Source organism: Dendropsophus ebraccatus, chromosome 9, assembly GCF_027789765.1.
Source record: "Dendropsophus ebraccatus isolate aDenEbr1 chromosome 9, aDenEbr1.pat, whole genome shotgun sequence".
Taxonomy (NCBI): domain Eukaryota; kingdom Metazoa; phylum Chordata; class Amphibia; order Anura; family Hylidae; genus Dendropsophus; species Dendropsophus ebraccatus.
Genome location: NC_091462.1, coordinates 41,151,453 through 41,170,457, shown reverse-complemented (window position 1 = coordinate 41,170,457; position 19,005 = coordinate 41,151,453). Strand labels below are relative to the sequence as shown.

The 19,005-nt window shown below is 42.0% G+C and overlaps 1 protein-coding gene across 2 annotated transcripts in view; it reads left to right on the top strand.

Moving 5' to 3' along the window:
* NCKAP1 (NCK associated protein 1) overlaps positions 1-19,005 on the top strand; it is a 77,590-nt gene that overhangs the window by 20,452 nt on the left and 38,133 nt on the right. For both annotated transcript variants that reach the window (XM_069983063.1, XM_069983064.1), the window contains exons 2-9: positions 805-915; positions 5,195-5,287; positions 9,060-9,116; positions 10,493-10,635; positions 12,739-12,829; positions 14,310-14,447; positions 18,361-18,409; positions 18,879-19,005. The exon at positions 18,879-19,005 is cut by the window's right edge and continues 30 nt beyond it. In XM_069983063.1, the coding sequence (XP_069839164.1) occupies positions 805-915; positions 5,195-5,287; positions 9,060-9,116; positions 10,493-10,635; positions 12,739-12,829; positions 14,310-14,447; positions 18,361-18,409; positions 18,879-19,005 (809 nt within the window). The remainder of the gene's footprint in view (positions 1-804; positions 916-5,194; positions 5,288-9,059; positions 9,117-10,492; positions 10,636-12,738; positions 12,830-14,309; positions 14,448-18,360; positions 18,410-18,878) is intronic.

Sequence of the window (19,005 nt, the reverse complement as noted above, 5' to 3'; positions counted from 1 at the left end):
GGTAGTTTTGTCTTCCTGAGGTATAGTGTAGTGGATCTGCTCTTTATGCACGTCTAAAGTTTTCCTGGCTTTTGTATGGTTTTTCTAGAACTCTCTTATGATTTACACTTTGGAGAACTAGTTGCACAGTTCTTAACAAGCTGAAGAAATTTTTGCCTCCTCTTCCTGGCAAAACTACATCTAAGAACCACGGAGTTGATTGACTCAGGATGTCCCGGTAGCTGGAGTCCTTCTTTAAGGCAGCAGAAACCGATAGTTACTTCTCATTGTAACCCGGATGATAAGTGACAGATAACAGGGCATCTTCATGTTTCCTACATTGTGCAAACTTTCATTGTCCACTGCTGATAAAAACTTTGGGATAGTTTTTATTACAGTCTTTATGAGCACTATCATTATCCGAGAAGTTCAGCGCATTTTTTGCAAAGCCAACCATTACGTTCTTCTCTTATCACCCATTGACTACTTTTGTTTTTGCTGCCGACATCTCTACCTCAGTTTTTTAGCTTCTTGATTTGTGTTTTCATTTTCTCTTTAGGATTCAGTGCTTTCCACATCTCCATGCATTTATGCATCCTTCTTTTCTATAGGAGATCTTCCTTTGCCTTTTTTTATTTATTTATCTATTTTTTTTTTCTTATTTTTCATTCTCGTTTCCAGCTCTGACAGCTCTCGCACTTGTGTCTTTTATTTCTCATTCCACTCTGAAACAAACAAAAAAAAACTCAGAAAATCCCCTGGTTCCATAAAAAAAATAAAAATGTTCTAATATGTTTTTGTTTTTAATAATTTTTTTTTTATTAGGCATGTGGGGATCCCAAAGCAAAGCCTTCTTACCTGATCGACAAAAACTTAGAATCTGCTGTCAAGTTTATTGTCCGGAAGTTTCCTGCGGTTGAAACTCGTAATAACAACGTAAGTAATGTAATTACTTGGCTGAACAAGTTATTGGTGGTGGGGGGGGGGGGGGGGGTCTGAACAACTTAAGAAGAGTGGTGGTTGTGATGTGATCTTGCTTGTCTGAATCTGTATATGCTCAGTGCACTGGGCTGCTATAATATGGATGCAAAAAAGCATCTGCTACACTTGTGTAAAAGTGGCGTTAGGGCCGTTTTACATGGCTCATCACTAGTGTAAATAAGCGCTGATCTGCTAGATCAGCCCTTGCTCACTGAGCCTATTACATGGCTCAAAAGTCATGCAGCAAGGGCTGCACGGACATCCATAGCGATGTTCGTGCAGCCCGTGCTGTATATAGTAAATAATAAAGTATATACGTAACCTCTCCACACTCGCTGTGTTGTTCCTCTTGCTTCTGTCTCCTCACCGCAGCCACCACTTCAGAGCCAGTCTCTGAAGTGACAGGCCGCTCAGCCAATCACTGGCCGAGGTGGGACAACACCACTTTAAAGACTGGAAGCGGCAGCAAGCAGGCATTAGCAAGAAAAAGTTGGGAGTATGGACACAGTCATCAGCCTTTGGCATCGCTATTACACGTAGCAGTGCGTGGTCAGCGACCAATGATTTTTAGGCAGGACCAAAAGACCCCATCAGCCGATCATTGTCTTTATTACATGGAGCAATAATCTGCCAAATTGGTCTCATTCAGTAGATAATCGCTCCATGTAATAGGGCCCTTAGAGTTGTATACTTTGCATTCCAGATCAGAAAGTTATGTCTTAAAGCATATCTGCCACAGGAACATGTCAAAAGTTTTCATCGGTTGTGGTCTGAGTGTGAGACGCTCCTCTTCGCACTCTGTCTGTATGAGCAAAATGGCTCCATAGACTTACATTATGCGGCCATCTTGGTCACATGACCTAAAGCCTAGCAAACAACTTGCTGATTGCGGACTTCTCCTGGCTTGTTTTCCTGATTGGTCTCAGTTTAAACAGTGAGATTTATCAAACATGGTGTAAAGTGAAACTGGCTCAGTTGCCCCTAGCAACCAATCAGATTCCACCTTTCATTTTACAAAGAGTCTGTCAGGAATGAAAGGTGGAATCTGATTGGTTGCTAGGGGCAACTGAGCCAGTTTCACTTTACACCATGTTTGATAAATCTCCCCCTTAGAGTCCGACTTTTGACATGTCTTGTTACACGTCAATTTTGTTTTTCTAATGACATGTACTCTTTAACTATAGAGTGTGTACCTTCTAGTAATAGGTAAAAGCTGTCCAGACACTTGTTAGCCTTCTGCCAAATGCTTATTGGCTTAAAGCGGTCTCTCCTCATCCCCCTATACTCATACATGAATTCTTATTTTCGGGACAATCCCTTTAAGAGGTTGTCTTTTCCAGCAGCCATAGTAAGAAAGAACAGAAGCTCCCAGTCTTGATAACACTGTATTAAAGTCACTGCCCAATAACACAACAGCGGGCTCCAGAAGTGGCATGAGGGGCATATGGCGGTGTGGTTGTTTCATTCTTCTTCCTCACCTCAATGGTGTTTTTGTTCTTTATATTCTCTGCCCCATGCAGAGCAGAATAATAAGTAGGTTGGGCTCCTTGTCATCGTAAAACAATGGCAATCAAGTAGGGAGCAGGTTTCTTTCTTTGTGAGTATTTTTAGCAGGCAGTTTGCTGAAATGAACCTGTTGCGTTTGCTGAGCTCCGGTGTGTTTGCAGCGACGCGAGCCCCGCATACCAGCTTCACACATCATTCCTTGGATAGCCTGACAAGATTGTACAAGTCTTGCCTAACAAAGGAAGGTAGATCTGCCAGCATGGATGACTCTACAGGTTAATGAAAGTTCGGCGCACACCACATGAGCATTCTCGCACGCTTCCCTAGATGCTTTTTCTGACCGTGTAAGAACGTGCACAGGCGTCCATACCTATAGAAGCTCCATGGCAGCCGCGAGTAGTGATGATTGGCCGACACACAGGAGTGAGTCAGCGGCTGAGGATTGTGAGACACACAGCTGGTCAGACCTGTTACTAGTGATCAGAAGTGTAAGCCTGTGCTATCCCGGAAGTGGCTGGCTACTCTCCTGCCATAGTGCACACATCTGGGTGTGGTGTTTGCCCTACTTATCAGCTCTAGAGTTACACAGCAAGCATCTGAACTATGCATTGTGTCCATACCATGTGCAGGCCTTGTCCTATGACAGACGTTACGTCTCAGCTTGTCCGGTATAAGTCTATTTTCTAAATCCAAGGTAGAGAAACAGCACTTGTTATATGTACGCTGAGGTATTGGAAATATTCTGAGAATTTAAGGTATTCCTTTTGAAGGAACCTGGTCTAATATAATATAGCACTAGGCTTGGTTCACCTAAGTGTAATATAGATGCTTTTTTTTGTTTCAGCCCAAGTTTCTTTAACCCCTGTCATTCCAGCACAGAGTGCTCCAATAGGAGTTGTCCAGTATGCATCACAGTGATGCAAATGAACTTGAATCGAAAAAGCATAGATTGGTCAGGGTCTCGTGTGAAGACTCCCTACAGTTTTTAGTAATAGCCTGGTTATGCTTGTGGTAGCGCATGTGGCTTAGTGCTATAGACCATAATGGAACCCATCCCCTGTAATTTGACAAGTTTCTACTGCTTATAATTTTTTCAACCATACATGGAAATTGCTTAAATGGGCTATCCAGGGATTTTTTTTTATTTATTTAGTTTTCTTTCAAATCACCTGGTGTCAGAAAATTATATAGATTTTTTTTAATACACTTTTATTTAAAAATCTCCAGTTTCCCCATATTTATCAGCTGCTGTAGGTCCTGCAGGAAGTGGTGTATTCCCCGCTTTCTGCTGCCACCTCTGTCTGTGACAGGAACTGTCCAGAACAGGAGAGGTTTTCTATGGACAGTTGCTACTGCTCTGGACAGCTCCTGACATGGACAGAGCAGCAGAGAGCACTGTGTCAGACTGAGAGAATACACCACATCCTGCACCACATACAGTAGCTGATAAATACTTACAAACTTTTCATTTGGGTACAAACACACACACCGTATACGAAGCGTATTTACTGCTGCAATACGCAGCAGATTAGATCTAAATAACTGAACACAGCATCAAATCTGCACCATCAAATCTGCTGCGTATACGGTGTGTGTGTTTGTACCCTTAGAAGCAAATAATAAATCTATATAACTTTCTGAAACCGATGCATTTGACAGAAAAAGATTTTCTTCAAAGCACCCCTTTAAACACTTTAGGTTCACTGTAGAAATAGAACTGGGAACCTTAAAAAGCAAAAAGTTTTGCTCAAAAGTTTTAATCAGACCCCATCTAATCACTTTATTCAATCTGGACAGACTTTTTATCATGTGCAGGGTGACTGGTATCTATTAACAGAAGGACAGCTGCTGCAGAGAGGGGCTCCCATAATAATCAGATGCCACGTGGCTCCTTGGGTTCCATCATTATAGATAATATAAAATTGATAGAAATGTTTTAGCCAGCTTTTAATAGATAGAAGGCACTCTGTATCCCGCAGTAGGCGCTCTGTACCCTGCAGTAGGCCCAGCCAGCAATCCTGAGCATAGGACTCTTTAAGTGTCCCCTTTATTTGCCATGTACATGTGCTTCAGGTGTATACCCAGCCCAGGTATATTAGGTCTGCTTACACATTACACACAATCCTGATCAGCTTCATCCTTTATTTTCATGAAATAATCTCTTTGCTTCGCTTTAATGTACATTGCCTCATTGTGTGTTCACATTTTCCTGTGCGTGTATATATAGATCTTAACTCTTTAATATCTCTCTCTATGCCTTGCCCATTATTCTCTTGTGTCTAACAAGTGTTTTTTGCTTCTTTTTTCCCTTTATTTTGGTTGCTTTTGTGGTATTGTGACTAGTTGTAGATCGTTTTACCGTATTTTATGTTTGTATCTACATTTATTTTGCATGCCTAACGTGGCTTTGCCTGGATATTCTGTTTGGTAAGTTCAGAATTTTACGTGTCCTATGCTTCTACATCTCAGGATGCCTTGCTCTATCTCTCTACTGACACAGTCCTCTTCAGGACTGTTGCATTTTTTGTTTCTTCCATTCTCTGCATTTAACCTGCTGCCCAGCAGTCTTTTATATAAATGTATAAGACTTGTGTTTTACTAGACAGGCGGTAAGTACGAGATCAGGTCAGGAGGGTAGACTTAGTGACAAGATGGTTAGGATGGCTGTCATTCTTACCTGTCACGCTGTGAACCAATTGACTAAACGTTTGTCTTCCGACGCTTACAGCAACAGCTTGCACAACTCCAGAAAGAAAAGTCTGAGATTCTGAAGAATTTGGCACTTTACTACTTTACCTTTGTGGATGTTATGGAATTCAAGGTGAGTGTTTGTCCTGGTCTCATACTTGAAGGGTCAGTAATAGAGCCAGCGATTGGATGACAAGTGCTTCTTCATTGGCTGATCGCTGTGTTTTTAGCATGGTAAAAACAAATCTTCCATCAGTTGCGCTTTTCTCAGTGTAAGAAGGGATGCAAGGCCAATGGAGGAGTTAAAGCAAAAGGTTTCATGAACATGATCAGCGATGTTTGTGCAGCCCTGGCCATGTAGTAGGCTTAGTAAGTGAATGCCGGTGTAGAAATGTTAAAAAGCAGGGTCAATCCCTTCATCTTATTACTAGTTTAGGTGTTATCCAATTTCAGTCCCTGTCATGTGGTTCCAGAAGTGAAACTTTTGCTGCAAGCTGGGATGTGGTGGTGGTAGTGAGCTCCTCCTTCTTATGTATTGGTAAGGTGTATGAACAAACACTGATATTGGTCCTTCTGTAAAGTTTTAAAAATTATCGTATTTTCCGGTGTATAAGACTACTTTTTAACCCCTAAAAAAATCATCTTAAAAGTTGGGGGTCATCTTATACGCCAGGTATGGTTGCCCCATATGGTGGGAGAGCTCAAAAATGGCCGTATCCCCACCATATGGGGCGACCACTAAAAAAAACCCAGTTAACTCACCTGGGGCCCGTTCCCAGCCTCTGTGCGCCTCCTGGCCCGTACCCTGTGCAGGCAGTGTGACGTACACTGTCTGCGCCGGGGATCCCCAAAGCTCTCCCGAGCATCTTGTTGGAGAAGCTCGGAGACGCTCGGCTGCCGGGAGAGCTTCGGAAGAATGACAGAGGCTTCGGGTACTTCGAGCCTCTGTCATTCTTCCGAAGTTAGCTGCAGTTAACCCCTGCCTGACCGCAGCAGGGGTTAACCTTTTTCCGGCGTATAAGGCGAACACTACATTATATGCCCAGTCACCTTATACGCTGGAATATATGGTAATGTCTATTAGTCAACTTATTGCATTTGACATCCAGCAGAAAACTTGTCTCTTCAACCACTGGGTCCTCTTCCCCCTCCATCTCAAGAATAAGCCCTTAGAAGAGCGAGGGTCACCACGCACAGCCGCTCCAGTCATTCACTGAATATGGCACAATGCTCTGCGATCTCTGGCAGCCCCTGTAGAGAATGAATGGAGCTGTGGTCACACATATACCTTGTGGCACTGTTCAAGGAGGTCCCAGTGATTCTAGACATGGATAAATATTGGAGGTTCCTTCTAAGAACGATCCATGATCATGTTTGTTTCTGAACAATCTCACATACTATAGGCAGCATGATTACCGAGTGTGTAAAAAAATATCAAATAATATAATATAAAAAATACTAGGCTTAGAAACTTCAAATGTATTTATGTCTTTACAGTCCTATATGTCCACTTTTGTTCCTTTCATGCCATTATAATGTCAAATAAAAAGTGAGATAACATTTTGTTTGACTCTTTATGGATCCAAAAGAGGAAAAGAAGAACAATAAAAGAGTAAAGAATATCTTACTAGCCATAGTAAATACTGAAGACAAGTGGGGTAGCATGGGTGCTAATGAAGGCAGGGGCAAAATAATGGCCATTCTTTGACCAGGGCTCTTCTTAATTCAGGAATATTGTGAATAGACTAAAGGCTGTATATACAATATGCAATATACCTGAAAGGGTTAAAGAGTAAAGAAGAGATGGGCTATTGGATACAGACAAAAGTTCTCAACATGCTGCAAGAAAGCCTAAAGACCTAAAACAGATTGAACATTCTTAAGAAACACTAAAGTGACTTGATGACATACGATGATAATAATAATAAAAGAAACAGAAGTGAAACTAGTCATTTGTGTGTTCCAGTTTCTTCATCATTTACTATTACATGGTTTCCACTGTGGGTAAATGTCACTATACCATCAGGGAAGCCATAAGTTACAATAAACCAAATGTCGTCTACATGTGAACCTACCTTACACCGGTGTGTTCCTAAAAAAGTTGTCCAGTGAAAACCTTTTTCTTACAAATCAACTGGTATTAGAAAGTTATATAGATTTGTAATTTACTTTTATAAAAGAAATCTCAAGTCTTCCCATACTTATCAGCTGCTTTATGTCCTGCAGGAAATGTTTTATTTTCAGTCTGACACAGTGCTCTCTGCTGACATCTCTGGCCGAGACAGGAACTGCCCAGAGCAGGAGAGGTTTTCTATGGGAATTCATATAAAACCGAGACAAAGTTCCTGTCTTGGCCAGAGATGTCAGCAGAGAGCGCTGTGTCAGACTGAAAATAAAACAACACTTCCTACATGATATACAGCAGCTAATAAGTATGGGAAGACTTGAAATTTTTTAATAAAAGTAAATTACAACTCTATATAACTTAATGACGCCAGTTGATTTGAAAGAAAGTTTTTCGCTGAACAACCCTGTTTAAGCATGGTAGTCTACATAAAGCCAACATAAAGCATACCTTTGACTAGTTTTGATGGTATTTCAGTGTATACCTGCAGACCCCACATGCAGTGTATTTGGGGCTTAGCGTGGCAAAGAAACCTTATTCCACATCTAGCGGATATCTGATATAAAATGTATGGTCTGACCTTTGCAGGTAAGGCTAGGTTCACACTGCGTTTTTGCAATCTGTTTTTTGCAAAAAATATGAAAAAAACAAATGCATTTGTGTGCATCCGTTTTGATCCGTTTTTCTATTGATTTCCATTATAAAAAAAGGATCAGTTTTTTTTGATGGACACAAAAATAGTGTTGACACTACTTTTGTGTCCGTCAAAACAAGGATCTGTTTTTTTTTTTTAATAATGGGTCAATGGAAAAACGGATTAAAACGGATGCACACAAATGCAACCGTTTTTTGCAAAAAACTGATTGCAAAAACGCAGTGTGAACTTAGCCTAAGATATATTAACATGTACAGTGAACGACCAAATACAGATGTATTGTGACCAAGTTTCTTTGATGTGCGGAACTTCAGAGCACAGAGGAACCGTGCTTTGGGGTACTAAAACAATGGAACAGATGTTGTTAGTAGACTGCATTTAGTCCATTATAATAGATGAGCCTTCTGTGAGTAATTGCATACCTTTCTGCAAATATCCTGGCGTATACCATAAACGTACAACCGTAAATGTGATGGCAATGTGACGTCCATCCAGTGTTTTCTTGTGAATTTAATGTTTGTCTGAGGGAATCTTCTCCAATCTACCCATTAATAATGACAATACGTTAAAACATAGGCTGACCTGTGTATACACAGTACATCACAGTATAAACCTAGCCAGCAATGTCTTATATTAGCTTGTAAACTCTGTTTGCAGTTCTTAAGTGGTGTCATGCATTGCAGACCCCAGCTTTGTTCACAATTTTGCTTGTTCCCATTAAAGCCGATGGATACTTGTCCTCAAACGTGATGCTAAAAGCTTAGCTCAACCACTCTTCATTGTGTAAGAATTGCTTCTCTTTCCTTAGTTGACACCACAATATCTAGTATAGCACCCCACTTCCCAGCCGGCAGGGGCTGCTGGGAGATATGGGCAGAATTGTGAATACGGCTCTGGAAATAACTGGATTGTAGTACAGGCTGTAGCTCAGCATGTGGCAGTATGTAGTGACGGGTCTTCTTTAATTATTGTGTAGGCTTGTCTAGTCTTGCAACCTTTGGTGCTTTAGTCACTGGTCGCTGTGACCAGTGTGTAATTTCGTGCAGTATATAATTTCCTGGTTTTCTGCATTGATCTTGGATCAGACTGTAATCATGTGTGAATAATACTTTATATTCTTTTCAGGATCATGTATGTGAGCTGCTGAACACTATTGATGTGTGTCAAGTTTTCTTTGATATTGTAAGTATAAAGGATATTTTTTTAGATATTCCACGACTAGGCCATGTTCCCACTGCTTAAGTTTCATAATAATCACAGCCATTGTAAGAGGGGCCGTGATTATTACGGAAATTACGTAGTGGTACCTTCTAAGGAATCCTGGCCGGAGCGTATACACTCTGGACGGAATTTATTAGCGCCGCCGCAAGAAACTGACATGTCAATTTTCAATGAATAGCGGCCACAGAAAACCTGTCAGTGCTCACAATGGAGTCTGCATCTCTGGCCGCATGCTCCATTGTGAGCAGCAGGGAATTCGGATGCGTCCACACTGATGCGCCCCCATCTGAATTCAGCGGCAATAAAGATCATCTGGCCGATCCTGCAGTACCGGCCGGGATAATCTTTTCTGACACCGGCCACTCTGTGACCCGATCGGGTCACGGAACGGCCGGTGTCTCACTACGTGTGAACAAAGCCTTACTCTGCATGTATAATACAGCTGCAGATAACTGATGCAATGCAATAGTCGTTCTCTCCAATATCATCATTATACATTATATAAATTATATGAATCAGAATTCTGTAGATGACCTAAAGGCTATGGATACACTTTACATTGAATTCTTTTTACTGCTGATTTGTTTCCTGAATGTAAAATGAAACCAATTTTTAAATAGTCTTCATTACAAATTTTCTACCGTTTAGCTGCAGAAAAAGAGAAATCAGTCAGACAGACTTTCTGCTTGTTGTGTTAAAAAATAAGAGTGGGGGAGGATAATGGAAGGTAGGTCACTTACACTGTAGATAGGGAATAAAGCAGACATTTGGTATATTACAGGGGAGAATCATGTAGACTATGTACAGTTGTAGGGAGAGAATGGAGCACTGCAGCCCCCTTATTCAGACCTTTACTTCAGTGTGTGGAATACAGCATGACAGTAGTAGGATGGGGGGAACATGACTTTGCTTTCATTTTATTAATAGATGCACAATATTTTAAGGGGTACTCCAGGGAAAACAAATTGCTTTTAAATCAGAAAGTTATACTGATTTGTAAATTACTTCTATTTAAAAATCTCAAGTCTTCCAGTACTTATCAGCTACTGAATGTCCTACAGGATGTGGTGTATTCTTTCCAGTGTGACACTGTTCTCTGCTGCCCTCTCTGTCTGTGATGGGAACTGTCCAGAGCTCAAATTACAATGGTCCAGAAAGGTCCATTGTATTTTGAAAATATTGCATTCTGAGGCCATTGAAAGTTGAGGGACCTCTGTATATGGACATGGGTTTGCTGGATTCTTTTAAAAACTCTTGTGGAATGCAGTAGTAATTTTACCATTATTTCTTACTTTTTTTTTGTCAGCTACAATTTCCTTTTGTGTTTTTTGTTGCAGACTGTCAACTTTGATTTAACCAAGAACTACTTAGATCTGATCATAACCTACACTACACTAATGATAATGCTTTCCCGGATTGAAGAAAGGAAAGCAATAATAGGACTGTACAACTACTCTCATGAAATGACTCATGGAGCCAGGTATGTGTCCGTTCACAGCTCACGGCCTCATCTTTATCTCAGAGGGAAAAAGTAGTAACTGTTCTATTGCTGTATATTCAAATCTATACTAATGCCACCAGATACCAGCTGGACCCAAGTGATTGTCTACCTGCTCCTGATTAGATAATGAGGAAAGTATACGTATACTTTAAAGTAGGGCTGGGCGATTAATCAAATTAATTCGATTAATTCGCCTAGAAAATGAGAATCGATTTGACTTTCTTTGAAAATCGGAAATTCGTTTTTCAAAAAAAAGAAAAAAGAATGCGGAGCTCCGCGGCCCGTCCGACAGACGTTGCATCTGAACGCAGCTCCAGTGATGCCGCTCGGCACTTGTTAATAGGACGAATAGCCACAGCGGACGGCCGCATGCTTCTGCTTCGCCTCTCTCCTGCCTCCGCACACTGCTCCTAACGGGGAGGGGGTCAGAGCTGGGTCATTGTTTAACTTGCTCTGCCGCACCTGTAACTCCTTGCCAGGGGTACACCACCGCCACCCTCCCGATCAGCCCCCACCATTCAAAAACCCGCCGCTCTTGCTTCTCTCCCCGCCGTCAGGGACACTGCTGCCGGGATTTGGGGTACAACTCTCCATGCCTCCATGCCGCCGACACCCCTATCAGCAGCTGCGAGCCTGCAGGGTACTTAAAGTGTCCCTTTGCATATATTGACGCAGGTCTATATACAGCACCAGGTCCGGCACAGTGTACATGAAGGAGACTGCCCCAGTATATAAAGGGTCAGTATATACTGTGGTAGTGCAATGTCTGTAGAAACTCTGCCAGCCCTGGTGCTGTGTATAGCCCTGCTGCACTGCCACAGTATATACAGAGTCTGTATATACTGTGGCAGTCTCCTCCATGTATACTGACCGCTCTGGTAATGTGTATACAGGCATTACACTGCCTAAGTATACAAACACAGACCGATCTCCTCTCTCTACCTGGGGAGGGGTTACTGCAGGAAAGCGTAAGGATAGGTAGAGGTAGATTTTAGCAAAAAAATAAAAATTAAAAATCGAGATTTAAATTGAGAATCGTCCAAAAAATTTTAAAAATGGAGATTTTATTTTTTGGCCATATCGCCCAGCCCTACTTCAAAGAATTACTCTGGACAACCTGGTTGGAATAATACTTCAGCTTTATTACATAAGAAGCAGTTTATATAGTGTTAATAAAGCAAGGGGTGTGTAGTATCCTCTTGGTTTCTTCAATCCGTCTCCTGGAGACCAGGTAACAGTCCGGGGGTGGTACAGGATAGAGGGGCCATCTTTTAAGGTTTTTTTCTGCTGTAAGGGTACAAACCCACACACCGTATACACAGCAGATACGCAACAAATTCGCTGCAGATTTGATGCTGTGTTCAGCTATTTAGATCTAATCTGCTGCGTATTTGCTGCGTATTTGCTGCGTATCGCAGCAGTAAATACGCTGCGTATACGGTGTGTGGGTTTATACCCTAAGGGTGTGTTTACACATAATTTGGACGGTGTTTTGCAGAGTGGATCTCTGAGTTCCCTGCATCATGATTAATTATGATGTAGGGAGCTCAGCGTGGCTGTGACAGTACACCAGCGCGAGCTTACAAATAGTATCGGGGCTCCCGACATTATAATTAGTCATGATGCGGGGAGCTCCGTGATCCACTCCACAGAACGCTGTCCATGCTATGGACCGTATGCAGTAAACATGCACCCTTACCGATAATAGTACAGCCAGTGATTCCATTCTATACTACTGTCTATCACAATCCCTCCTTGGACATCACTATCCTAATCTTCTGTCCTTATATCCTTGAAACTCTTTAATGCTGTGCGTTGGACAGCACATGTCTAGCATATGTCCTCCTGCCACAGTTTCTCTTATAAGGAAGTCAGAAGAACTTTTCCTAGAGGGGGCTATGGAGGGGGGCTATTGTAGACTGTGGGATGTGTCTTGAGAACGGTGTATGTCTCCATGGAGGCCTCAGGAAAATACATGTGGAGAAACATCTATTGCATTTTCCGACAACCTGCGCATATACATCATCAGGTGTGAGATCCTGTAATGTATTCTTTTTTTTTTTTTTTGTATCATCATCCTAGTGATCGAGAGTATCCTCGACTTGGACAGATGATCGTAGACTATGAAAATCCTCTAAAAAAGATGATGGAAGAGTTTGTACCCCACAGTAAGGTTGGTATATACTTGTTAAAGGTGGATAACTTTCCTCTGTCTGTGCCGGAATTGTCTCCCTAGAGTAAAAGTGATGAGCAGAAACAATGTCAGGAGTTCAGGGTCTGAGAATTGGCCGATAACCTGAAAACTTTGTAAGGTTCTTATCAAGGACCAAGCTCTGAGTGAACCATAACATAGTATATTAAAGGGGTTATCCTGAGTTAGAGAAATGTAGCTTTTTCTTTTTTTTTTTAAGTAACAGTGCCCCTCTTCTCTGTATTACAGATAATTTCCACTGAAATGAATGTGTGGTGTGGCTTTCCTAATACTGCATCCCAAGATTTAAGTTATCCTATGTCAAGGGGTTAACTAGCGAATTGGTGGGGGTCCAACCATTGAGGGCATGACAGGGTTTTGTAATTTGTAATTAATAGAGAGGATGCAGATAGGGGGCTGGGTCTTGGCTTCCTCCAATGCCTAGTTTGTCATGGTTTATGCCTGGAAACAGGTGTAAACCATGGCAGAAGTCACATCTACTTCTTCTCTGAAGCAGGTGTAGATTTCTGCATCCACTGTTTAGCAGGCGCAGGTCCCACCAGACATGCACCTCTTTGTAAATCTGGTGGGGTGAATGGGGGAGATGCTTGATTGAAGACCGGCCTACGAGTAAGATGGTCCTAATGTTCCCCTATATCTCTATACATTTACATTATAGCTGTATATACACCAGTCAGACTGCTTTTAGAGCAGAGTGGTGGTCGGTAACCTAGACAACGAGCTGTCAACAATGGGAGGGAAAGAACAGCATAATCAGGAGGAGACAAGTTTGCTAATGTCTCTGCAAAAACATTTGACTTGAAGAGCCCTACAAATATAACTATATTAGCTGAGATGGGAATACCCTGTTAGGGTTCGTTCACATGTACAGGATCCACAGCAGATTTGATGGTGCAGATTTGATGCTGTGTTCAGTTATTTAGATGAAATCTGCTGCGGATCAGATACGTGTGAACGTACCTTTAGGAACACACAGTGCAATGTGTCCACCTGTTGGAATGCTCTGATGCTTTATTTGTCCTTATATAAGGGTTTTTTGTGCATTTTCTTTTTTTTTTCACAAAAAGATTTCCCTTTTTTGATGATTTATCTATCTTTTCCTGAATGAGATATGTGAATTAGAGCCCTATTCTATTGCTTCCACATCTATTCTGAAAGGCCGTAATTTCCCAAGCTGATGAACTTCCTCCTTGCAGATGAGAATGTTGGTGTGGGATAAGATTTCTTTCTGAGCAGATTGTGTTCTCATTAGCCTTGCAGCTTAGTAAACCATTTAACAGCTTCCAGAATGCCGCTGTTGGCTCTCAGATGGTACGCTAATAGAAGCCATTATTATAATGGAGCCTATTTATCTTATCGCTCGATGAGTATTTCATCCTTTGTTCTGTAATGCAGAAATTTACATTTTTTCTTTTATGCTTTTTTTTCCTCCTTTGCTTAGTCCTTGTCAGATGCCCTAATTTCGCTTCAGATGGTTTACCCCCGAAGAAACCTTTCAGCAGAACAGTGGAGAAACGCCCAACTTCTGAGCCTCATCAGTGCCCCAAGTACAATGCTGAACCCTGCACAGTCAGATACGGTACCTCAATGCATCTCTTTGCTTTTTGTAAATTAGATCCAGGCTGCAGAGGTGCCTTGTTTCCTTTCACCTGTGTAGCAGCAGTATATTCTGCAGCGCCGGTTAATTACCCAGCACCGTCTGGGTCTGAAGCCCTGGAGGTTGGCCGGCCCAACCCCAGTGGGAGGGACCCCTCTCCGCTCTGTGACGCAACTCTATTAGAATCAATGGAGCCGCGTCATAGAAGGGTGGGGTTTTTTTCCCACTCGGAGGGGAGAACCGCTTACAGTGCTTCAGCCTGGGGCCAATACTCGGCAGTTGACCGGCGGCGTGGGAACCGGGCAGCGGTTCAAAAAAAAAAAAAAAAAAAAAGGACTGCAGCACTGGCTTCCCCGCGTTGGCCTCGTTCTATTCATTTGCCGCACTTAAAGCAAATGTACCTCATAGTACATTCACTTTAAAGGATATGTGTGTACTGAAATTCATGTTCCCAGCTACTGACACTGAGTCAAGAAAACACATGGTACCTTTCATATATCCATCTGTGCTTTCAGAATAAAAAAAATATATATATATTCTCTGGTGTTAATTGCTGAGGGCTGGAGCGCCTCCCTGCTCCCTCTCCCATCCCTGTCTCCTCTTAAAGGAGAAAAAAATATTTTTTGATATGTTATTACTTATGAAAAGTTATACAAATTTCTAATGTACATTAATTATGGGAAATGCACATATAGGGCTATTTCCCTTAAAGGGAACCAATCAGCCCGTTTGAGCTGATATGGTTCCCTTGAGCATTGTATAAAGCACCTGGAGCGGCCCCGGCACGTACCGTCCGCGGCCGCAGCAGGTTTTTTATAACGGAGAAAATGACTTATTCCCTGGCTCGTGACTAGATACGAGCGGGGAAGTAGTCATGGTGGGCGGCTCCCCGCTCGTATCTAGTCACTGCGCTCTGCCTGTCAGCGCGCTCGGCGGGATGATTGACAGGCAGAGAGGCCAGTAACGGACCTCTGCCTGTCAATCATCCCCTCTGAGCGCGCTGACGGGCAGAGCGCAGTGACTAGATACGAGCGGGGAGCCGCCCACCATGACTACTTCCCCGCTCGTATCTAGTCACGAGCCGGGGAATAAAAGTCATTTTCTCCGTTATAAAAAAACCAGCAGCGGCCGGTACGTGCCGGGGCCGCTCCAGGTGCTTTATACAATGCTCAAGGGAACCATATCAGCTCAAACGGGCTGATTGGTTCCCTTTAAGTTAGTAGATCATGGAGTGTTAGAATTCTCTCAAACAGTGATGTCACGACGAACGGTGTAATTCCTATGGAGTGTCCAGCAGGGGGGCGCTCTATATGTAGAAGTCTATGGAACTTTATTGTGTCTATGGATGTCTATGTAAACTAATGTAATGTTATGTACAGTGTGCTTTATTGAATGAATACATTTATGGAATACTTTGGGGAGCAAGAGTCCTTGCTCCCCAAAGTATTCCATATATGTATTTAATCAGCACATTTGCAGGGCACCGAGCAGGGAGGGAGAGATGTGTTTATGCATCTACCTCCCTCCCTGCTTGGTGCTGCCGCCGCCACCTATAGACAGTACTATTCCCCCCATCATCTGCTCATAGTGTGAGCAGATGATTGGGGAATAGTACCAGGGCCGATCTCTATCACTGGTACGCCCGCCACACTGAGCTATATACACTGAACTACTACTCCCATCACCTGCTCATAGTGGCGGCAACAGCGGCAGCATCAGGTAAGTGATAGGCATAACCCAGCTACTACTCACATCACCTGCTCATACTATGAGCAGGTGATGGGAGAAGTAGTTCAGTGTATATAGCTCAGTGCGGTGGCTCAGCGGGTGTACCAATGATGGAGATCGGCCCTGGTACTATTCCCCCATCATCTGCTCACACTATGAGCAGATGATGGGGGAATAGTACTGCGCATAGGTGGTGGCGGCAGCACCGAGCAGGGAGGGGGGAGGAATATGCATAAGCACATGATTGAAGCATACTGATTGAATACATATATGGAATACTTTGGGGAGCAAGGACAGTTGCTCCCCAAAGTATTATATAAATGTATTCATTCAATAAAGCACACTGTACATAACATAACATTACATTAGTTTACATAGACATCCATATACACAATAAAGTCCCATAGACTTCTACATATAGAGTGCCCCCTGCTGGACACTCCATAGGAATTACACCGGTCATCGTGACGTCACTGTTTCTGAGAGAATTCTAACACTCCATGATCTACTAAATTAAAGGAAATAGCCCTATATGTGCATTTCCTATAATTAATGTACATTAGAAATTTGTATAACTTTCCATAAGTAATAACATATCAAAAAATAATTTTGGCCGGACTTCTCTAATTGTCGGGCAGCTGAAAGCTGAGCCCCATTTCTAAATCTCACACCTGTGCTCATTTTGTATGCGCAGCGCTAGAATGAGATTGGGAAACGTTGTCAGTCAAATAGGGATGGAACGGAAGGTCAAGGAGAAATTCCAGTCCTCAGTGCTACTATTGCAATAAAAGAATAAAAGCATTTTTCTACATTGTGGAAGCACAGACAGATATATGAGAGGTACTGTGTATATAAAAACGAACAGGTTGCTATATATATGTCGGCAAAAATTCACATGCCCCCCCCCCCCCCCCCCGTACGTGTCAGCCACCTTTATTCTGTGTTTCCACGTGTCAATGAATGCATGCAGCTGAACTATGTCCCCATACATTCACCAGTGTCTGTCATTATGAAGCCATTGGGTAATGCATAGGGGCATTATTTCTGCTAGATGCGTTCACTGGCAAGTGGCAACACTGCCTAAAGTATATCATCAAAAAAAGATGTAGCTTCAAATCAAGGTTGTATATTCAACATGGCAGGTTTAAGAATTTTTTTTTTTTAAGAAGTTTTTTTTTTTTTTTGTACACTTTGAGCTTTGACCTTCGCCACTAAACGTAATAATAACTTTACAGGGAATCTTTTATTCCTTTATTCCCAAGGACTGCCTAATAAGTAAAATGTATTTGTGTTTGTATATCAGTGCTTCCCAACCCACACAACTCCCCAGGTGGCTGCAAATTGCTGGTGCTGGTACTAGTGCCTGTTGCCTGGAGCATCCACTGGTGAAGGGGTTCATTCTTAGGTCAGAGGGAAGCATCAGTGACATGGACGGGCACCAGGGGAGAGCTGGAAGGTGTTAATAAGGTAGCAGTGGGTTAAAATATGAGCACGTTCTTCCCAGTAGAATATCAGGATGGGGATACAGGGGGGATTATATTTAAGGGGTTGTCCAGTGAAAATCTTTTTCTTTCAAATCAACTGGTGCCAGAATGTTATAGAGATTTGTAATTTACTTCTATTAAAAAATCTCAAGTCTTGCAATACTTATTAGCTTCTGTATGTCACGCAGGAAATGTTTTATTTTCAGTCTGACACAGTGCTCTCTACTGACACCTCTGGCCGAGACAAGAACTGTCCAGAGCAGGTGAGGTTTTCTATGGGGATTCATATAAAACCGAGACAAGAGTTCCTGTCTCGGCCAGAGATGTCAGCAGTGAGCACTGTGTCAGGCAGAAAATAAAACAACATTTCCTGCATGGCATACAGCAGCTAATTAGTATGGGAAAACTTGCGATTTTTTTAATAGAAGTAAATTACACAAAACTTTTTGATACCAGTTGATTTGAATGAAAAAGATTTTTGCTGGACAACTCCTTTAAGACGTCTTGCTTGTATACAGAGTTACATTTTTTTTTTCAGCTTGTCTTGCGAAACGCTCTCAAACCAAGTTACTTGTAATCCAAGGTTTTACACTGTGCGTGTGTATGTGTGTATATGTATGTGTATATATATATATATATATATATATATATATTATATAATTTATAATTTGTTCTTTTTACAGATGCCTTGTGAATATCTTTCACTGGATGCAATGGAGAAATGGATCATCTGTAAGTAATCTTAGTTATATCTTGCCTTTCATACTTTTCCTAAGCAGTACAAAAGAAATAATTATGGGCTATGATTAGAGCCTAATAAAGAATACAGCTCGCCTCTATTTGTGTGCACAGTTTTCATAAGGAGACCTTCCTTCTTACTAGTGCTGGCTGATGTCTATACACTGCCGCCCTCAGTCATTGCTGAAAGGGGCAGAGGAGCACTGCCCTATTAAATACAGGAGGAGTTTGGGGAAATTTATCAGTCTATGCAAGCTTCATTTTTGCAAAAATATTGTGGCAAGTCGCCATCACCACTTTCTGCAAAAAATAAAAAAAAGTCCTGCTATGGCCTCCTAAGGCCTAGCGGATTTCTTCTAATTCAAAAAATTTGACATAATAAATACAAGTATCTGGAATACCCCTTTAAATTATTTCCGCAGTAAAACAATGGTCTTAGTTTCACTTATTTCTTCTTCCCTAGTTGGATTTATACTGTGCCATGGAATACTGAATACAGATGCCACTGCGCTGAATCTCTGGAAGCTCGCCCTGCAGAGCAGTTCTTGTCTTTCCCTTTACAGAGATGAAGTTTTTCACATCCATAAGGC